The 20206-nt window shown below is 54.7% G+C and overlaps 9 protein-coding genes across 9 annotated transcripts; 6 read left to right on the forward strand and 3 right to left on the reverse strand.

The window, feature by feature from the left end:
* Positions 1-1339: 1339 nt before the first annotated feature.
* On the reverse strand, positions 1340-4516 carry BKA78DRAFT_20282 (rab-GTPase-TBC domain-containing protein). The gene is made up of 5 exons (XM_066883634.1): positions 4304-4516; positions 3921-4221; positions 2496-3775; positions 1507-2448; positions 1340-1453 (listed from the first exon to the last, which is right to left on the reverse strand). Exons 1-5 carry the CDS (start codon positions 4352-4354, stop codon positions 1385-1387), a joined length of 2643 nt encoding a protein of 880 aa, XP_066749823.1. The 5' UTR covers positions 4355-4516; the 3' UTR covers positions 1340-1384.
* Positions 4517-5640: 1124 nt separating this feature from the next.
* BKA78DRAFT_20318 (tryptophan synthase beta chain) lies at positions 5641-8442 on the reverse strand. Its single transcript, XM_066883635.1, has 6 exons — positions 8234-8442; positions 8091-8178; positions 7968-8038; positions 7679-7911; positions 5911-7631; positions 5641-5849 (listed from the first exon to the last, which is right to left on the reverse strand). Exons 1-6 carry the CDS (start codon positions 8282-8284, stop codon positions 5845-5847), a joined length of 2169 nt encoding a protein of 722 aa, XP_066749824.1. The 5' UTR covers positions 8285-8442; the 3' UTR covers positions 5641-5844.
* Positions 8443-8472: 30 nt separating this feature from the next.
* Positions 8473-10179, reverse strand: BKA78DRAFT_303588 (nucleophile aminohydrolase). Its single transcript, XM_066887552.1, has 5 exons — positions 9903-10179; positions 9832-9851; positions 9718-9768; positions 9062-9664; positions 8473-9014 (listed from the first exon to the last, which is right to left on the reverse strand). Exons 1-5 carry the CDS (start codon positions 9944-9946, stop codon positions 8896-8898), a joined length of 837 nt encoding a protein of 278 aa, XP_066749825.1. The 5' UTR covers positions 9947-10179; the 3' UTR covers positions 8473-8895.
* Positions 10084-11774, forward strand: BKA78DRAFT_20349 (uncharacterized protein). Its single transcript, XM_066883636.1, has 2 exons — positions 10084-11425; positions 11476-11774. The coding sequence occupies exons 1-2, from the start codon at positions 10478-10480 to the stop codon at positions 11611-11613; spliced, it is 1086 nt and encodes a 361-aa protein (XP_066749826.1). The 5' UTR covers positions 10084-10477; the 3' UTR covers positions 11614-11774.
* Positions 11775-12300: 526 nt separating this feature from the next.
* BKA78DRAFT_349093 (uncharacterized protein) lies at positions 12301-12813 on the forward strand (the record flags this gene model as incomplete). The annotated part of the gene is made up of 1 exon (XM_066890744.1): positions 12301-12813. One exon carries the CDS (start codon positions 12301-12303, stop codon positions 12811-12813), a length of 513 nt encoding a protein of 170 aa, XP_066749827.1.
* On the forward strand, positions 12532-14508 carry BKA78DRAFT_20351 (uncharacterized protein). Its single transcript, XM_066883637.1, has 2 exons — positions 12532-13367; positions 13431-14508. The coding sequence occupies exons 1-2, from the start codon at positions 12841-12843 to the stop codon at positions 14374-14376; spliced, it is 1473 nt and encodes a 490-aa protein (XP_066749828.1). The 5' UTR covers positions 12532-12840; the 3' UTR covers positions 14377-14508.
* Positions 14386-14879, forward strand: BKA78DRAFT_303592 (uncharacterized protein; the record flags this gene model as incomplete). The annotated part of the gene is made up of 1 exon (XM_066887554.1): positions 14386-14879. Exon 1 carries the CDS (start codon positions 14640-14642, stop codon positions 14877-14879), a length of 240 nt encoding a protein of 79 aa, XP_066749829.1. The 5' UTR covers positions 14386-14639.
* Positions 14880-16247: 1368 nt separating this feature from the next.
* Positions 16248-17999, forward strand: BKA78DRAFT_349095 (uncharacterized protein; the record flags this gene model as incomplete). Its single annotated transcript, XM_066890745.1, has 2 exons — positions 16248-16741; positions 16793-17999. 2 exons carry the CDS (start codon positions 16248-16250, stop codon positions 17997-17999), a joined length of 1701 nt encoding a protein of 566 aa, XP_066749830.1.
* Positions 18000-18532: 533 nt separating this feature from the next.
* Positions 18533-19816, forward strand: BKA78DRAFT_349096 (uncharacterized protein; the record flags this gene model as incomplete). Its single annotated transcript, XM_066890746.1, has 2 exons — positions 18533-18870; positions 19093-19816. The coding sequence occupies 2 exons, from the start codon at positions 18533-18535 to the stop codon at positions 19814-19816; spliced, it is 1062 nt and encodes a 353-aa protein (XP_066749831.1).
* Between the last annotated feature and the right edge of the window lie 390 nt (positions 19817-20206).

Raw genomic sequence — 20206 nt, forward strand, 5'->3', positions numbered from 1 at the left:
CACAAAAACACAAACAGCACAAACCGCATTCAATCATTTCAATCAAGCGTACCGAGTGTGAGGAGAGCGGGAAAAGCGCCACGTGAGAAGAAAACAAAAGAGAACCTCCATAAAACCTTCAAACGCCAGACCTTGATTGCGCCTGAGCCAGTTCAAACCATGCAGTCCAGCCAAGCCCGGCACTGCCTAACCTCTGCGGCGACATGATCCGTTCTGGCGTTGCTTCATCCAGCCCATCAGACGATTCTGACAAGACTGTTGATTGTTGCGTTTCTTCGCTGTCGACCGACCGACGAAAACGCGCAAAAAGTAAAAGGGACAAGAAAAGATGCACAAGAAAGCCGCTGTCTCCCCTCCATCCGTACCACCAAGGGCTCATTTTAGCTTTTTCCGCTCCAACCTGCGAGCATTTCGTGACAGTCCAAAAGAAATCCACTCACCCCAAACGCTATCCGTTGCACTATGCCGCAAAGAGACTGCCTCTCTTCCATGCCTTGTGGTTGTCGGCGTCGTCTTCACCCGGCGGCGCAACCTCTTCGAAAGGACAAACACTCGCGCGATTCCGCCCCGACAATGGCACAAGACCGACGCTGCTACTATGTCTCTTCGCCGCCAGCGAAGACGATGCGAATGACGAAGTGGAAGTTCGCTTGTTGCTGATGATGCTGCTGTGTCTTCCAAACGGCGCGGCAGAGGCCGAGGACTCTCCAGCACCATCTTCGCCCGTAGCATTGGTCGTGGGAGAAAAGAGCGACAGACCGTCCTCGTCGGCAATGGACGCTCCGCTAAACCCGGTAGTCATCGGACTAGCGGGCAGGGCAAAGTCTTCGCAATCCCAAAGCGTGGCATTTTCGTCAATCGAGTCAAAGCGGCGGTGGCCTGGCTTGGTGTGTAGATGGTGACGCACGTGCGGATGGGGCGACGGATCAAAGGCACCAAACATCTCCGAAGGCGACGGCCGATGAGGCGAGTTGGGAGCGAAGATGACGCTATGTCGTTGCTGGAGCGGAGCACCCGTGTTGAGCGTCAGGGTCGGGGGCGTGGAGCCCGTCGTGGGCGAGATCGGCGCGGGCGCGGGCGATGGCAGGCTTGATGCGGTAATGGAAAAGTGAACCGTTTTTTGAATGCTGGAACGGCGCGAAGCGCGGAGCGCGCATGTCGTGTTAAGCCTGGTGGTTCCTTCGATATATTCGTTGGATTCATATTGGTGTGGACAGAGGTCCTCCAGATACGGAGATGGAACGATCGAAAGAAAAGGGAGGCGGGTGATGGAGTGGCGGAAAAAGTTGGTGTGAGAGGATGGTATAGAGAGGATACAAGGACATGAAAAGAACATGATGTGTATGTAAGACGGGATGAAAAGTAGCTACGAACGGGGAACCCACTACTGCGCGTTAAGCATACTTTGGATATTACTCCACTTCTGCTTAAGCGTTTCGTGATCCGAATGGACCTGCGGGAGTCAGCGTCTGTTCGACAGTAGTATTGTGGGTGCGTGAGACTGACCTGTGCATGCTGCATCTTTGTCTCGACAAGTTCTCTTTCCATCTCGGCAAGCTGCTCCTCCAATGCTCGGTTGGCGTCGTGCACTTCGGCATTCCTGGCCATGGCAACCTCAAGCTCGCCTTGCATACGAGCCTCGACATCGGCTGCTTGAGCATCCACAAGCTTGCGCAGCTCTTCGACCTGACCTTTGAGCGACTCGTTCTCATCCTCGAGGCGTTCATTTTCCACCTTGGTCCGAACAAGTTCAGATGCAAGCTCAACGTGCTCTGTGTCCGACTTCTCCGCGCGCTCTTCCAGTTTGCGCACCTTGGCGGTCAAGGATGAGACCGATGACTTCAGGTCCATGAGCTCGTTTTCACGCATCATCTCCGCGTGTTGCTTCTCCCTCCACTCGCTCTGATACACTTGAAGCATTTCGGGGGTAATTTTGACGGAAACGGCATCCTGGACGAGCTTGTCGGCGCGATAAATCTCGTTGTCCACGCCTCCGGCGCTTCCGAAGAAGCCAGACTCGAGCAGTGACTTTTGTGTTGGGGCTTTGTCAATGTACACGTCAAAGAGACGCTCCTTAAGGAAGGTGGTAAGCTGTGACATGTCCTTCATGCCCAGTAGAGTCTGAGCATTCTTTTGCATCAGGCAAATGCCAAACTTGAGAATAGCGCCTTCGAGGCCTTCGCTGAGGATGAGGTCGTAGACACGGAGGACGAGTTGAAGCGGGAATCGGTAGGCGAAAAGGGTCAAGAACCACTGCGTGGCGTACAGTTGGGGGTTGACGCCGCGGCGGTGTAGATGGCAGTACAGTGCAGGCTCAAACTCCTCGAGAAGGCGCTCGAATTGGTACAAATGGAGGTGAAGACCAGGCATGTCCTGGATGAACAAGTCTCGAAGACCGTACTTGTTCATCAGCTTAACCAGCAAACAAAAAGCCTCTTCCTCCGGCATCTGTAATTTTGTTAGCAACTTTGCGGAGGAGGTACTGAGTTACCCACATTAAACAGCAGAGGCATTGCAATGAAATTGACACCCTGAGGATACCCAACTTGCTCATCAAACAAAGCGTACGCCTTGCACAAGTTGAACAACCCATCTTGCAGACCAGCCGCCATCAGATACTTGGAGTAACTGGTTCGCGCGCCAAGGTCGCGCTTAATGGCCTTCTCGAGCTTTGCCAAGGCCGCTGCTTGATCCGCCTTGGCCTTCTTTCTCTTCTCATCCTGCAACTTCGCCGTGGCATCGCTAATGTCGCCGTCGTGTCCATTGGTCGTGGGCGAAGAGACGCCATTTCCGTGAGCAGTCCCGCCGGTGGTAGTAGTCGCTGGTGTCGAGTAATTGGAGTGAACCGAAGATGCAGACGAAGTAACGGATTCGTTCTTCCTGACATCAGCGCTGCTGTCATTACGGTTCAATTGGGGCAGGTTCAACGCAACACGCTCTCGCTCCGTCCCTCGATTCACCAACTCCCGGTACACCTCCTCCAACCCCTCATTCTTACTCTGCGCAAGGACCTGCCACACGACGCCCCGGATCGGCTGAGGAATTCCGCTCGCTATGGCGGCATTGAGTTCCTCGGGACTGGTCCGTGCGACGGCCGCGGGACCTTCGTAGACGACCGACTGCCACAAGTCCCAGTCCACTGGCGCTGCCGCGTCTCCGTCTGGCCCCAGGGACGTACCAGAAGCTGTTCCAGGTGCAAGGCTGGGATTGATGAGTGCAGTACCTCCAGGGCTGGTCACGCCGGCCGAAGGGGGCGAGCCCTGACCCTCACCATCGTCGGCCGGGCTCGCAAAATTTGGTGTAGAGATCTTGACGGCATCTGGCAAGTTGTCGTCGTCCAGAGTAATTCCTGCCTCTTCCCTCATACGTGCAAACTTGAAGCGATCCTTCAGACTGTTTCGACTCGCCCGTGGATGACTTGTGCTGTTCCCAAGACCATTGTCCTCAAGTCTGCTCAACATGAGATCGGAACTGCCATTTGTCATAACGGACGCATTTGTACCGCGCCGGCTGCTATCCCCCTTGGCCGAGCCAGGCGGTGAAGACTTCTTTTCGCTGGCACGGGCGATCCATGCAAAAGGGCTTGTAAACGTGCGCTTCGCGGGTGGTCTTTCTTCAGCAGGTGGTGGAGGCTTGTTATCTTGCGGTGGGGGCGGCGGTGAAAGTTGAACAGCTGGTCTTTGGGCAGTGGCCGGTATCGTTGGCTCTTCTACAGTCTTTGGTGGGGCGGACTCGAGGGTCGACTTGCGAGAGTGCTCGGGCGACTTTTTGGCTTCTGCAGAGCATCAGTGGGTGGGTTCTTCGAAAATTGAAGAGTGCGCTGGCGCCTGCGAGCACACGCGTCGACCGTGGGCACGAGCTCTCGGTGACAAGTGTTTTGCAGATTTTCGAAAATCTGCAAGTGGAAATGGTGTGCCTACCTTCGTCCAAGTTGACCTCGTCCATTGTCTCGGTGGAGATCTGAGGGTGTGAAGTGGGAGGGGGCGACTTTTTCCGAGGAACTTCGTCCTTGTCATCGTCACTGTATTCGATTGAAGACTCCGGAGGCGGACTCGGGGAGAGATGTTCGATGGGAGTAGGAGGCATATTTGCGGGCGAGTCGGCTTCCCGCTTGTTGTTGTAATTGGCGGTGGATGACGACGCAGTCGAAAGCGGACGGCCAGTCAGGGAGCGCTCAGCAGAGTTGGAGCGGGCCATGTCTGTTGCGTCTTGAAAGTTGTCCTGGAGGCGGAAGGTGGCATCAGCGACCCGTTTCAAGAAAAAAGTTCCCTTGCAGCTTCCTCCACGCGGGGGATGGGCTCACATTATCGTTGTCCGAGCTAGCGGTAAGCGGCCTGGAGTAATCACTGTCCATGTTGGCTTGGGGCGTGGCGGCCTTGATGCGAGCGTGGAGTGCGGAGCTAGAAGACTCGGGGTCTCTGGGGCTGATGGCTAGTCCCGAACGGAGCTGTCAGACGGCTGTGACAGTTGATGGTGTGACGCGACGTCGTGAAATGTCAACCAGAGAAGCGTCAATTCGGAGCGAATGTCGTAAGTCGTGGGGAGCGTCTGGAGGGCTGGTCGCAGGTGAAGTCGCAAAGGGGAGAATGGGTCTGTAGGGTTGCTGTGGTGAGGTGTTCACCTAACGACGAGGTTTAGAGAGGCGGCGGGAGCAGGAGAGCGGCGAGGGGACGTGGTGTCTACAGGGCGATCAGGGCGACGCGGCGGCGCCCTTGACGAGGACGCTCCCTGTAGATCAATCCAAGTGGTGAGAGAGACTTGACGCGAGCGAAGCTCTTGACCGTGACGTCGGAACAATTCTCAGTTGCACAATCACGATGCAGGCGTGCCGGTGGAATAATAACTGACGAGGGCTTGCAGGCGGGCGTGCATGCTGAAGCAGGTTCAACGCCTTCACCATCCACATCCAAACATTTTTATTTTTGAAACGGTCTAGACAGTCGAGCCCTGGTGTCTGGTCCGGAAACGCCACGACCCCGGTTCATGTTCCCAACACCTGTCCACGACCTCCAATCCATCCTCTGCAGCTGAACAAAGCCTTATTGACGCTCGCTCTTCGCTGGTTCGCGCCTATCTCAAGCAAAAAATGCAGCCAAAAGACAAAGCCGCAGCTTCAATGCCAGTTACCAGCCTCACGAAATACTAGATCAAGTGCGGAGCAATCGAGGATAATGCCAGCGCACCACACCCGTCAACCGCTTCGCCGTGGGTTGCTATAGGCCCTCGGGCATGCAGACCGCTATCTTCCGACTCATTGACCACTGCCGTGCTCAACCATAGACACCACCTTCCGCTTCGATTTTGTTTCAGACTGGGAATTGCCTCCGGTTTGCTCCTCGAAAAACGACCACACCGCCACAGGACTGGGGCATGGTATACCGGATGGCTGGAGAATACACCAGTCCAGCCACTACTGCCCACGATAAAGTTCCTCATCAGGGCAAATGGAACATCAACTAATAAGTAGCGCCGTGCAAAGCCGCGTCATTCAGGCGCGTATCCAAGTAGACGACGTCAAGTCGACCACAACAAACAAGAAGGGTACACGTGCAGTCAGGCCATTCACGACCCCGGTCTCACTCAAAGATCGGAAACCCATGTCTCGGGCTCGCCATCCCACAATTCCGATCCCTTTCCCCGGCGAATCACGAATTCACCCCCAGGTACGTCAACTGGCACAGCCACAGATGAAATCATTCGCTGTGTATGGCTCAACCGGAAGAAGGTTGCTTGCAACCACCCTCGTACCGGAACTATTTTTGTCTTTTTGCACAAGGTATCAATCCGCTCTTCCACTGCCGTCTACCCGCTCCCGCGCGCCGGCCTTCTGTATAGGATCCCCGCTTAGACTATGAGCCGACAACGTTAGCACTACACTTGACTATACAGAACGTGATAAGGGGCACTTACACCTCAGATCCCAACCAATCTTTGGACCAAGCTTGGGCAGCTCTTCGGCGACGCTCTGCACGTCCTTGTCACCTCTGCCACTGAGGCAAATGACGACGTCCTGGTCCTTTTGCATAGTCTTGGCCAGTTCAATAGCGCCGAAAATGGCGTGCGCCGTCTCGAGCGCGGGGATGATGCCCTCGAGCTGCGAGATGAGGCGGAAGCCAATGAACGCTTCGGCATCCGTAGCCGCGATGAACTTGGCCCTCTCCGAATCCTTCCAAGAAGACAGTTCCGGCCCGACACCGGGGTAGTCGAGCCCAGCGGACACGGAGTGAGTTTCGCTAATCTGGCCGTGCTTGTCCTGCAGAACATAGGTGCGCACACCGTGCAAGACACCCTTGGTACCGCCGCTGAGAGTAGCGCTGTGCCTAGCAGTGTCGACGCCGTCACCACCGGCCTCAACACCGAGCAGCTTGACGCTTGGGTCATTGGCAAAGGGGTAGAACATGCCGACTGCATTGCTACCGCCGCCAACGCAAGCAACGACTGCGTCCGGAAGCTTACCGCGCTTGGCGAGCATTTGTTCCTTGGTCTCATTGCCAATGACCGATTGGAAAGTGCGGACGATGGTGGGGAAGGGGTGGGGTCCAATGGCAGAGCCAATAATGTAGTGGGTGGTGGAAAGATTGACGACCCAGGCGCGAAGAGCCTCGTTGACGGCATCGCGGAGGGTCTTTGAGCCGGCCTCGACAGCCACAACCTGTGCGCCGAGAAGCTTGATGCGGAAGACGTTCAGGGCTTGACGTCTGACGTCCTCAGCACCCATGTAGATAGTGCACTTCATGCCAAACTTGGCGCACACAGTCGCGGTCGCGACACCGTGCTGGCCAGCGCCAGTCTCAGCGATAATCTCCGTCTTTCCGAGTCTGCGGGCGAGCAGAATCTGTCCGAGGGCGTTGTTGATCTTGTGGGATCCCGTGTGGTTAAGATCCTCTCTCTTGAGCCAGATGTTGGCACCTCCCGCGTGCTCAGTCAGGCGGTTCGCCAAGTGAAGCTGTCCTGGCCTTCCCATGTACGGGTAGTATGTCCGGTACTCTTCCCAGAACTTGGGGTCATTCCGAGCATCATTGAAGCCCTTCTCTAGCTCCGAGAGACAGTCCATGAGCGACTCAGGGACGTACTGACCACCAAACTCGCCAAAGCGAGGAGGAAGAGCCTCGGGGTTGGCACCATCAACGTTGAGGGCCTCAATCTGGTCTGCGAGACCAGGTCCGGAGGGGACGTCGCTGTCCTTGATGACCTTGTCGACCTGAACGCCCTCGGGCTCACGAGCTTCGTTCACAGCCTCAACAATGCCAACCTCCCTAGTGACACCGTTTTGACCAGGGCCACGGCCGGTGATGGAGCTGCAGTATTCCTGCACCGCCTTCGCACCCTCGCCAGCAGGAGCAGCACCGAGGACATTGACGATTTGACTGCCAATGACGACACCCTCGGAGAGCTTGCCAACGCTGAGGAAGTGGTCCCTTGTGCTGACACCGAAGCCAACTGCTGCAGGGATGTTGCCAGAGTATTTGTGTACGCGGTTGAGGAGCTCAGGGAGCGCAGCATTGAGGCTGCCAGTGGCGCCAGTAACGCCCATGCGGGAGACGACGTAGATGAACGAGTCGGCAATCTTGCAGAGGACACGCATACGGGCGTCGGAGGTCGCGGGGGCGATCAAAGGGATGTAGGAGAGCCTGCTCTTGGTCAGCGGTACGCCTCGTCATTCGACCGTGCAACATACCCGTAGGTCGAGCAAAAGTTGCGGAATCTCACGGCCTCCTCTGGCGGCAGGTCAACGATGATGAAGCCATTGACGCCGGCCTCCTTGGCGTCCTGAAGCATCTTCTCCTCGCCGTAGCTGAGGAGGGGGTTGTAGTAGCCCATGAGCATGACGGGGGCGCGAAGACCCTTTGCGCGAGCGTCGCGAACCATTTGGAGGACCTGAGTGGTGTTGACTCCATGCTTGAGAGCGACCTATTCACCCGTCAGTCTCTACTATCCGCCGTCGAACGCCAATTCTTGTCACGTACGGTGTTGGCTTTTTGAATCGTAGGGCCGTCCGCAATCGGGTCAGTGAAGGGCATGCCGAGTTCAATGACGTCTGGATACTGTCAGTTGAAGTGGATCACTTTCAAAGAGGTGCTACGACTTACCGGCGCCACCAGCCTCCATGGCCAGCAGGACATCTGGAGTCTCCTGCGGCGTAGGGAAACCAGCCGTCACATACGTGACAAGAGCCGCCTGTGGACTTATCAGCACACCTGAATCGACCGAGTCGAGAGTCGTGTGCCCGCACCCGTTGCTCTTTCTTGCATTGCTGAAACGTCTTGCGAATGTGGTCGGCCATGGTGAAGTACGGTCCTCCGAAGTAGGTTGGGGATCGGAATCTGGGGGAGCGCGCGAAGGCGATTGAGGTTTGGTGGCAGATGATGGAGTCTTCAAATCCATGAGTCAAATCGTCATGAATTTCTGCCGGGATGCCGGGGCGAACAATGCCGAATGCGGGATGATGCCGAGACCGATCACCACCGACGCCCCGGGCCCTGTCCAACTACCTTCAAGCTTGAATAGCCACATAGCTGTTTGGTCAAAGCTGTTTTCTCTTGCAAATTTGTTCAAATGCTTTCCGAAGCGCTACATCTTTAAAAGACACCAAGCCCAAAACGTGGTCGATTACTTGAGCTACGCTTCTCTACTTGTAACTTGCAATCGACCGCACTGGTGATCAACGAAGTCGTGGCACTCCTCCAACTGTTCCTGCAGCCCCAAAGCTGTTCCCGGCATTCTTATATCACTGAGAGCAAAAACATCCCACTATGCTCGCATTTTGACCTTTTGCTTGTGCTTTCGTTCATGGTTGATTGTTCTACTAGCGCCAGCCGAAGCATCTGCCTTTCCCAGGACCATATTCCCAGCTCTGGGTGATGCATGGAAATGCTCAAGTCGAACAGTCTTTCATTACAAGTTCGTCAGGTAGTCCTCGACCTCCTGGGGACTCAGCTTCCGGAAGCGGGGTCCCGTGGCACCTTCGACTCCCTCGTATCCCAGGAGGCGGTCCTCTGGTGGGCCGACAATGCCTAAGATTGTTAGCAAAAAGCTTCGAATGCCACCAATTTTGACATACCAATCTCCACGGTGTCTCCGTTCATCTCTCCCTCGATCGTCTCCTTCAACGTGAGCAGAGCGATGTGGATGGCATCCTCCAGCTCCAGACCTTCGGTGTAACGCTTCTCCAAGAAAGTCTTCGCGCTCGTTGCACTCTTGCCGATGGCGGTGGCCTTCCACGGGAAATAGCTGCCGCTAGGGTCGACTTGGTACAGGCTGGGTCCGCCCTTCAAGATGCCGCCCGTCTTTCCAGAGGCCTTGGTCTTCTCCGCTTCCGACTCACCCTCCTTGGCTTGCTCCTCGGGCTCGATGCCATCATCCCAGCCCGCAATGAGCAAGCTGACACCGTAGGGCCGCACACCACCAGACTGCGTGGCCTCTTGCATGACCCGCGCAACGTCCTGAACCAATATCCTCGTCGGCGGGTACTCGTTGTAGATGCGCTTGTAGCCAGTGTGCGAGACCTTGCGTGCCTTATCGACCAGGACGCGGTAGTCAGGACCCATGCCCGAGTAGACCATTCCGATGTTTGGTGTTATAAGGCTGATCTTGGACGAGGAGTGCGCGTCGATGAGCGGCGAGGACGACTTCTTTTCCGTTGCCAGAACGATGCCGTTTGTCGCTACAGATGTGATCAATATGATTGCCGTTTGCGATGAGTGAGATGGACTGTACCCTTAATGCCTAATGAGGTCACACCTTGGTTGACGGCGTTGAGGGCGTATTCTGCGCAAGTCGTCAGCGGTTGACTCCTTTACCCACACACTCATCCATGAAGATTGTGCATACCAATCTGCACCAGCTTGCCGCTTTTCGAAGAGTCAGCATCCCCGAATTTCCAAGCGCTCGTGGGAACTTACCTGGGCGAGAACGTTGTGAGCGAGAAGGAGTAACGGTCAGCCATACTGAGCGCTTAGACAAGAGAAAGGATGATGGCTGAAGAGAGAAGAGCAGTGAGGTATCGCCGACTGTGAGCGGCGTTGAAGAGGGCAGGAGGTTGGAAGAAGGCGGCGACGTGTGAAGCTGTTGTCGATAGCTCGGAGCTGTAGGCAAGCTTCCGTGACGCGGAAGATGCTCGCGCGCGCCAAGCCACCAATCACGTGGGCGGCTCCGCCTGAAAAAAAGTGGCCATTTTCTTCGTCTTCCGGCAATCCTTCAACTCTCTCAACGTCGCCCCAACATCCAATCTTCTTTGGCCGAATCGCCAGCTCATGATGCTCCCAGCTATGCACGGGGGCCCAACATTTTGTTTCGATCTGACTTGAACCGTAGTTCTGCTTGCGCCTGCCTAATATAAGCCAATTCCTTTGTTCTCTAGGCTTCTCCGACTCGACGCCACCCTGGCCATAAATTCAAGGTTCTCCCTCTGAGGCTTTCCCATCCTTGCTCTCACCAGAGCTTCACGCCTGTATTCACCCGCACACAGCATTGAGAAATGGCGTCGAGTGACTTCGAACATGTCCCTGGCTGGACATTCGCGAAGGACTCTCCTTCCGTCTCTGTGGCTGGTGGAGAACCTATCCCGACAGATCCTAATGAGAGTTCATTTCGCCGGCGCAGATGGTCAACTTCGCTAGGCAGTGTTCCAGGAAGCTTTGGGACTGAAGAGGAGGAATCAGCCTTTCCAGCATCTCCGTCGGAACCAAAGGAAGATCCTGCCCCGGACGCACCAAAGCAACAGGAACGCGAAAGGCACTACAAACCTCGGACCTGTCGAATCTGCCTTGAGACCGTCTTGCCGACATTTCATCCTTTATCTGAACATCTACCTGGGATTTTCCAGTCTGCCGCCCCAAAGGTGACGTACGAGTCCGAAGAAGGCCGATTGATCAGTCCTTGCAAGTGCAAAGGCTCGTCTCGGTATGTTCACGACGGTTGCCTCCAAGGTTGGCGACACGCAGATCCTTCGTACGGGACGAGGAACTACTGGCAGTGTCCTACGTGTGGCTTCAAATATCGTCTGGAACGCATGACATGGGGTGCCTACCTCAGCAGCTCCGCCGCTCAAGTCATCTTGACGCTGGCCATATTCCTTGTGGCAATCTTTCTCCTTGGATTCATCGCTGACCCAATCATAAACCTGTACGAAAATCCGTACGCAACCATCTTCTTTGGTACCGACTATGACTCTTACTCCACTGCTTCGGAAGAGTTTCCAGTCGAGGACTTTATCGAAGGATGGCCGCTACACTTTATCAAAGGTTTCATGTCTTTGGGACTACTCAGTTTCCTCAAATTCCTTTTGACGAATCCGCTGCGACTGTTCCAGCCCAGGATCGTCGTCCACTCAGGTCGCAACATCCGAACAGGTAATACTGGACGTGACAGGCTTGCCAATATCAGCTGGCTGGCGGTTGCAATTGGTATTGTCACCTTTTTATACGTAAGTCATGCCTTCCGCCTTCGTATTCGGAACTTGCGCTAATTTTTCAGGGCCTGTGGAAAGCCGTTCGTGTCGTGGCTCGCCGCACGCTGGAAAAGGCTTCAGATCGAGTCATGGACATCGGAGGTGATGATGACGACGACGACGAAGATTCTGCCTCGACTGCCGCCGATGATGAAGGTCAGTGAAGGCTTTCAAAAGCTACCATCTACGCACACCTTTGAGTTGCCACGCCGCTCTCCGCTCTTGTGGCGGACGAGCCTCAGTGACGTGCCGATCGAGTCTGTGTGCGAAAAGCAAATCGCCTTCTGGAATCTGTCAAATGCCTTGACGTCTTGTCTTTGCTTTGACACCAGATATGCATTGCCACTCCTCCGCTTCCAATGCCCTTCTCTTCACAGATCATTGTGAGGGTATTGGCTGAGGTACCTGTGGCACACTTTAAGCTGGAGTCCCTGTATTCCTTTTATTGCCATCAATCGATTTGGATCTCCGCTTGATTCTTTCCAATGCTTTGTGATTTTGCGAGTCAATGCTTCTTAGTAAAAGTGTTTGTACATGGGGCAGGCTTCCTTTTGGAATTTGCGATCATTAGACGACGTCTGAATGTTTTCAATTCCTTTGCTATCCTCTATCCTCATTTCCCAGCCCAGCGCGATGAGAACTCTCGGGAGCCATCTCACGAGTGTGTCTTGGCTCACGCCATCATCTTCTACCGCCAATTACAGCGATCAGCAGTATGCATGCTCGAAGCGGGGGCCGGCCTGGACTTCGGAAGAAAATGCAAGGGACGATAACAACATTTTCACTCAACCCCGCTCGACACCTCTTCGTTGAACAATCTGGGGACAAATTTGTCGAAGCAAGAAGGCGAAATGGAAAGTGGCAATCACGATGCTACGCGGTGTCATGAAACAACAAAGCGACCCAGGACCGACGAGAACAGGCCGAACAAGGACTTCTGGATTGTCGTGGATGACGACTCAGAGCAGACCATCGTGTCGGAGCAGCAGCATGTGGACCTCAAGAGCCAACGTCGAGCTAACCGCAGCCACCAAGTCGGCACTGGCTGTGAGGACAACGAGATCTCTTCCCTGGAGGCAGAAATTCTTGATACCGTGTGCCTTTCCTGGGAGCAACCGGAAGACAACGAAGATACAGAGGCCATGAAAAGCTGGTGGCGGGAGAAAGCCTTGAAGAGCCTGGAAGGTGATGTCAACCAAGCGAATGGGCAAGCCGGAAACCATGCAGACGAGAGCAATGGAGAGGACGAAACCGAAGAGGAGGCTAGGGCTAGGTGGCAATCCAACATCGCCAGGGCTCTGGAGGCACTCGAGGGTCGTAATCACGGACATGGCAAGAGCGAGCAGGCTGGAAATGCGAAGTGAAGTGAATGCTTCTCGTGCGCACAGACCATGTGGGTTGTGAAATGGGTTATCACTCTGCTTTCTATCTTTCAACACCATTCAGCTACGATTACTCCCTGCGCGCACATCCAGCTCGTCCGTTCAAGATATCGATCACTCCCTGGATACGCGCAGTGGCTGTTTGTTCAGCTTCACGACACCTCCCCGTGCGCGCCGCAACCATCTCTTCAAATCCACAATCTCCTCCTGGACGCGCGACGTCACGCCTACGAATCCTCCCCGTACGCCATGCAAGCGAATCCGAAATGTAGTATGGACAATCCTCTTGTCGCCCGCGCCCGGAAGCGTTCGAAGGCGCTTGTCGAGTCAATCCACCGCCTGGTCTGGGCAGACGGCTTCCAGGACAAGCTTCTCAAAATTTACTACGGCCCTTTGGGATATGGTCTTGGCGCTGCTGTCTTGAAGGAGGTTTCGGCAGAGGTCGCAGCAGAGATTGAAAAACTTACCTGCGATCTTGTGCAGGAGCTGTCAGGCTGGACTCACCGCAATCAGCTGCTGAGCAGCGTGGAGAGGGAGTAAGTTAATGGCTCATTTGCAGGCTTTGGTCGTGGACTCAGAACTAATCGATGCTGTCACAGGTCACTTCCATCCATCGGGGGCTGTAAGGCCAACCTCGAGACGGCGCAGATCATGCAGAAGCTATTTGCTGAAGACATTGAGTTTTTCTTCACCCACAGCAAGCCCGACTCGGATGAAGCCCGCTTTCTCTCTCCTGCCGAACGGCGAATCCGCGTGTGCTTCACGGCCGTTCACGAACGCTTCCAAGCCCTCGTTGCATCAGCTTCGGACGCCTGCGATGATGTCGAGGCAAGATGGCACGCAGAAATGGCCGTCCCAGCTGCCACCACTCACCCCATTCCCGCCATTGCCGCTACCAACAACCAAGGACAGCCTCCAGACGTCCCGATGGAAAGCAAGAGGGCCCGCGCCAAGAAGTCACTCAAAAATATCATCGGCTTTGTGATTAGCAGTGGCAAGAAGGCCAGCAGTGAGGAGCAGCACCAGTCGGAACCCGACGACAGCACTGCAAGCCACGTCGGTGGAGTCATCTCCGAGCCTTACAATACTTTGCACTGGCATGGACCGGGCTCACGCCCTTGTCTCTCCGCTCTTCCCCGGGCGCCGCTCGAAGAGCTGAAACGCCGCCAAACCAAGCTCCGCGAGGACCGCAGGCGCAGCCCTCAAAACCGGGCGACGGAACACGCCAGCGACATCGCCCATGAGTTGCACGAAGAGCAGCAGTCGGGGGCCGGCGAGGAGAAGAAAGACGAGGCCAGCAGGCCTGCCTCGGAGACGGAGGTCTCGTCGGCTCCCGGCCGCAGCTCTCACGGCGCTGGTGGTGGTGAGGAGGAGGTGGTGGAGGAGGAGGAGGAGGAGGAGGCCACCTACACCAAGACGGAGGCGGAGATTTTGGAGTTGCTCGGCGGCACGATGCAGAGTTTGCCTGAGGCGGAGAACGACCCGGAGAAACGCAAGTCTTGGTGGCATCAGAGGGCTCTGCGAGATTTGGAGGGGGACAGGTGAGGGGGAGGACGAGGGCGAGGGGGAGGGCGAAAAGAGGGGCGAGGGTGAGAACGATTTGGTTTGGCGTTTGGGCTGGCGGCTCCTTGGGAGCACTTTTTCGATTGGGGCATCGTCTTGCCCGCAAATAGGTGCGGTTTTGGCCAGGGATCATGCGGCGTTAGGGAGCGGGAGCTCTTCTTTGGGGAGTCTTTTTTTGCCGATGGTCAGAGTCGCCAGTCTATATCCATTTCTTTGTTTCCGACACGTTTTCCCTTTGACCAAGAATGAAAGGCTTGCTAGCCTTGCTCAGGAACCGCTTTACAGCACTCTCTGGATGCCATTGTCAAAATCCAGAAAGTAGATTCCTCTCCCAAATCTCTCCTTCCTATAGGAAACTTTCAATTTGGACATTGCATTCGTATCTGGCTACGATATGCTACTCTATTCTCAAGGTCTTTTCAAACCTGCAGTGTTTGCTAAACAAAGCCATAGTCGCAAGACGTTCCATGAGATTTTGGACCTAGAGCCTCATTTTGGATCGCATCTCTAGCAAAGACAGTGCGTGCTGATCCAAAGAGTGTAAGTCCAGCATGCCAAATTGTCTTGCTAGAAACCCGATACTGATTCGACGACATTCCACCACAAGCGGCAGGCAAACAAGCTATGCAGTACACTAGTAGCATCGCAAGGACACGAGACAAACAACAGGCTCGCGAGAACGACCATCACCACGAGGCCATAACGTTCTCATGACGAGACTTCTTGGAGTTTTCCAGGCTGGATGCTCGCACGCGGTGCGCGATCGACATGTTTCGCGAGAACGTCTTGAAATGACTTTGACCTCGGACACCACATCTGATCAAGATGATAGCACCGATCCGCGAGGCAAATCTTCGAAGCAGGTTCGACATTCAAGGCCAAGTGCTTGTGCATCGAGCGGTCTGCCCCTGAGTAGGGTGTCAATGGAATACTTGCCAATAATTATCGCGGACCCCAAAGCGAAAGAGCGACAAACGAAGTGTGGTAGGTTCTTGTGGCAACAATCGAGAAAGGTCACTTTCAAGTGGAGCTGGCGAGCGCAATGGCGCATGGAAATTGCAAAGCCTCCAGGTACATTAGGTAAGTTGCTGAACGCTTCTGCCGCAAGTCACATTGGAGTCAGCATAAGCGCAGGCTTGAATTGTAATTCTGGTCTTGCACAGGATCGAGTGCATTTTGGACCTGCATAGTATGATGTCTCGCCGAATTCCACCTTCAGGGGCGGGCAGTTTGACCTAACAGTTGATGCTTACTTCTCACAGAATCAGACCAAGTACAGTCGTGAGTTTCATCTGAAGAGCGAGGCGGCCACTAGCAAGATCAGTAGTAGTTCACCGAGCGACGACCTGTACGGTTTGGTGGCGCCATCGAGGAAACCCGTCTATTTAGGACACGAATCACTCGCGTAGTGGAGCTTCATCAACCTGTAAGTATGACTTCTGAATTCCAAAAGTCCGGAAATACAACTTTTGAAATGGTTATGGCAGTAAACAAATTAGTCATTGCTCTCGACTGCTAGAGTCGATCATAGATAGAGGCCGGTTGTAATGGGCGAGCAAGAAACGGGCTGGTTTTGGCCATTGCGTTGTTCGTTGGCGGACTCAGCAACTGGACAGAGAGTATTTGGACCGGAAGCAGAAAAGTATGAAAGGTACTACCGGAGGCATCCGAGCAGGATCATACCAGCGGTTGGGAAGTGAATGAGAAGTGAATGAAGCCCCAGGGCACGGGCCATGGTGGTCAAAATGGTCGAGGCTCTTACTTTCAGTGAGACTGAACACCATCCTCGACCTCGCAGTACGTCAGTCGTTTGATCACTCTTGTGCGTTTCTTTGATTGATTCTTTGAGGACCATGGCTACTCCTCGTCGCTCTTCGTCAGTCTACTCGCGCGACAGTGAAGGGAATGCGTATGTCGCCGCGCATACGCACGAAGCCTCCCGAAGCGCCGACCATGGCACTTTGTTTCGCCCTTTCTGCCACTTCGAGGATCCAAGTCCCCAGGAGGCGCATCAGGATGATCGCTCCTGGGACAAGGTGAATGGTCTTGTTTCCGCTTGCCATCTGCTGGTTTGGGCAGATGGTTTTCAGTTCCACATCATGCATGCCGTCAAGCTCATACAAGAGGAGATCCGCCCTCTCTTTAGAGAGTGGCCCACGTCTCAGAGTGCGGAGACGTTGGAGGTCAAGTGCCAGGATCTGAGCACTGTCCTGGCTAGCTGGTCCCGTCACAACCAGCTTCTCAGCCAGGGAGTGTCTCCCGCCGCACTGGAAGCCCTCCCCGACCTCTCCACGGTCGAGTCGAGGCACATCAGCCAAGCCGCGGCGGAGTACCAGGAGAAGCTTCGGTAAGTAGACTGGTTGTTTCCAAGGGTCTTCGTCATGCTAACTTTGCTCAGCTGCCTGCCGACATCGAAGGCTTGCGAGGCAAACCTCGACGTCGTTTACCGCCTGCGGGCATACTTTGTCGAAGACGTGGAGTGCATTTTCAAAGTCCCTGCAGCCGCCGCCGACGACAACTCCCTGTATGCCGCGCAAGAAAGATGCATCCGCGGCAGCATGTCTGCCATCCACAACCATCTCGATGACGTGCTGTTTTCCGCTGAGCAAGTGCGTGATGACGCTGCCACAGCCTGGAAGCACTTCGCCCGCATGTCCAACAAGATTGCGGAGACTGCCACTGCTGCCAAGCAGAATGAGGAGGAAAAGGCCGTGGAATCCACCAGCAGACGCTTGCGGGCATTGCGCCATCTCAAGTCATTCTTCAGCAGCGCAGGGAGTGATCACGACACGGTGCGCACGGAAGATGGCCACAACCGCCTCAGGAAGAAGAGCATGTCCAAGCCAGAGGGTACTCCTGCCATCTCAGGGCCCTCTGATGCTCGTCATGTCCAGGGCCTGTCTGGATCAAGTGCCCGTTCCCTCCTTACCGTCCTCCCACCCGCACCCCTGCCCGAGCTTGTGCAGCGACAGCTTGAAATCCGCCGGCACTTTGCAAGATTCGAGCCTCAGCATCTTCCGGACGAGCATGTGGAACCTCAGCAGAGTCACAAGTCCATGTCACGACTTGGTGATGATACCTCCCGGAGCGCAAGCCGCCATAGAGCTGTGAGCATCGGGGACATTCGGACAGAAACCCACACGCTTGCACACCACCGCAGCAGCCGCAGCCCTCCCATTGTCACCCACGGAAATGGTCCTGTCCTGACCACTCTTGAGCAAGAGGTCATGGAGGCTTGTGCCGGAGGGACTACCATCGGCCAGTCCAGCGGTGAAGAGGACCCAGAGGCTCTGAGAGCCAGGTGGAGGAACCACGCTCTTCGGTTGTTGGAAGGACGCCTATCGGATGACGAGGAGGATGAAGGGGACGACGAGCAAGACGAGGACTACGAGGAGAAGGAGGAGGCTGCCACCCAAGATTGTGCATCCCGAGCTGAAGATGCCGAGAAGGAGACTGAAGAGGAGGCAAAGGCGAGGCGCGAGCGTGATGCCGAGAAGGCGTTGGCGATTTTGGAGGGAAGATATACCGGCGAAGAGGAGGAGTTCCCAAGCCAGGAGGAGTGGCTTGAACAGCAGCTCGGGATGGAGCACTGGACCTTGGATTAGGAGTGGATGACACTGGTGATTCGAGGGGCATTTTGAGGCGCAGATTGGGGTTCGACGGGCACGCATTGACCGACAGAAGAGTTGATACCCTGCCCGATTAGTATAGGCCGAGACGATTGATTATGACTTGACGAAGACATACCTGATGACCTTGTACAAAACTCCACTGGTAACATCCCCTTGATTCAAGACTGAAAAATTTCTGCAGACTGCGGAAATCTCTTAAAAGATTGGCGTCGAGACCTAAGTCGAGCGACAGGCAGGAGGAGGAAGGAACTCGGCGCACAGACCTCCTGTCGATGGTCACTCCGATTCGATGTTTACGCTCGCCGCTTCTGCTCCTCCACAGCTCTCGATTTCGATCTGTTGTCGGACGAACTAACTTTTCACTCAGCCATCCTCTTGGTCCGCTTTCATTGAACTCTCTTTCCCGCCTTCCAACTCCCAGTCCTCGCATGATGGACGACCCAAAACCCTCATCACCTACTCCGCCACGAGCAATATCACCTCTTCACACCGATTACCGACCGACCATGTTCGATACACATGAGACGAAGGTGTTTGACGTAATTCTACAGACAGCAAGTCGGTTGCTGTTCTCCGACGGTTTTCAACAGCAAATCATCGACGCCATCCACGTCATACACAGCCAACTGCGCCCGACTCTGAGACTTGAAGGCACAGATGAGACAATGAGAAGCATCGATGCCTCGTGCAATCTTCTCATGAAGACGTTGACCGGATGGTCTCAACGCCAGCGGTCCCTATGCGATTCCATTTCGAGGGTCAACCTCGAGGCTCTGCGCTACGTTCTGCCAGCGAACTTCGAGACGCACACAGAAGTAATGGACGAGTTGAGGACCATCTTTCGGTATGTTACTCTTTTGGTTTGGCACATATTCTTGTCTCTTCAAAAGCAAAAGGTGTAACATTCCCACAGAAGCCTTCCAACAGTCTCAGGATGCGAGGTCAATTTCAGAACGATATCTCTTATCAAAGATTACTTCTCTGTGGACATAGGATTCTTCTTTGTCCCGATTGCTACGACACATCACGACGTCCAGCATCTCTCTCCGGCTGACAGGCAAGCCAGAGTGTGCTTACAAAGGCTTGGTGACGCCATTAATGAAGCTAAAGCAACCGCACACTGGCTACTAGACGATGTTACGGAAATTTGGGAAGAATTCAGCAAGCCAACGACCATTCCAGGGCTCCAGATGGCCGATACAAGATGCATTTCTAATGTCCCTCAAATTGCAGTGAAGGGTAGCCAGGAGATCGAGACGCAGCCAGAGAAAATGCCCCGGAAAAGGCTCGATAAGGCCAAGCAGAAGCTTGGAACCATCTTCAGCCATTTCAAGAGGGCCGACAAGCAGATGAGCAGAGATCACAATACTTTACCGGTGATATCAGCGCCATCGAATGTGGTCCATACAATTGGCTTCACTAAGCCGGGCACATCTCTCTTCCTCGACACGCTTCCCGAAGCACCGCTATCTGATCTTGAGCTATGGCAAATAGAGGCTCAACAGCGACATTCGACAATGAAACAGAGTCCACAGAAGAAGTCCGAAATCGGCGCAGCTTTCGAGACGACAATCCGGCATAAAGTGCTGGGCTTGCCCGACTTCAACAAGAACCAAGACCACATGTCCAACTCCAGACACGACGACAAAAGAGACTCACATTCAGAGGCCACGCGCACCGATTCTGTTATTGGAACACCTTGGGAGCACGACGATGGAGAGACGGACCCAGAAGCCATCAAGTCTTTCTGGCGTCACCGGGCGTTGGAAGACTTGGAACGCGGCAATTAGTGACAAAGATTGCCCAATGGCCTGGGAAGAAACGGAATGAGCGGGTTCAGAAGCAGTTAAAGCGTGGCATTGGATCAGGGACGATTGCGGCGGCTGATAGACAGCTTGAGCTTATGACTACTGGAAGGAATGAGACAAGATGAAGGACGCTCCACAACGAGGGAATCTGGTTGATGCGGCTGGCATATAGAATCAAAAACTTTGGTGCCCATTGTGACTTCATAAACGAACATATCTTCAACATCACCGGACGCGGAGGGATGTGAGGTCAGCTCGTGCGTCACTAACCCCCCGTGGGAGCCGCTTTGGTAGATAGGATCCCTTACGACGCACGCCATCTGACGGGATTGGCAAGGCCAGGAGCAACTCCATATCTCGACACGTTACCAG

Source organism: Phyllosticta capitalensis (assembly GCF_038381095.1).
Source record: "Phyllosticta capitalensis strain CBS 128856 chromosome Unknown BKA78scaffold_1, whole genome shotgun sequence".
In the NCBI taxonomy this organism is placed as follows: Eukaryota; Fungi; Ascomycota; class Dothideomycetes; order Botryosphaeriales; family Phyllostictaceae; genus Phyllosticta; species Phyllosticta capitalensis.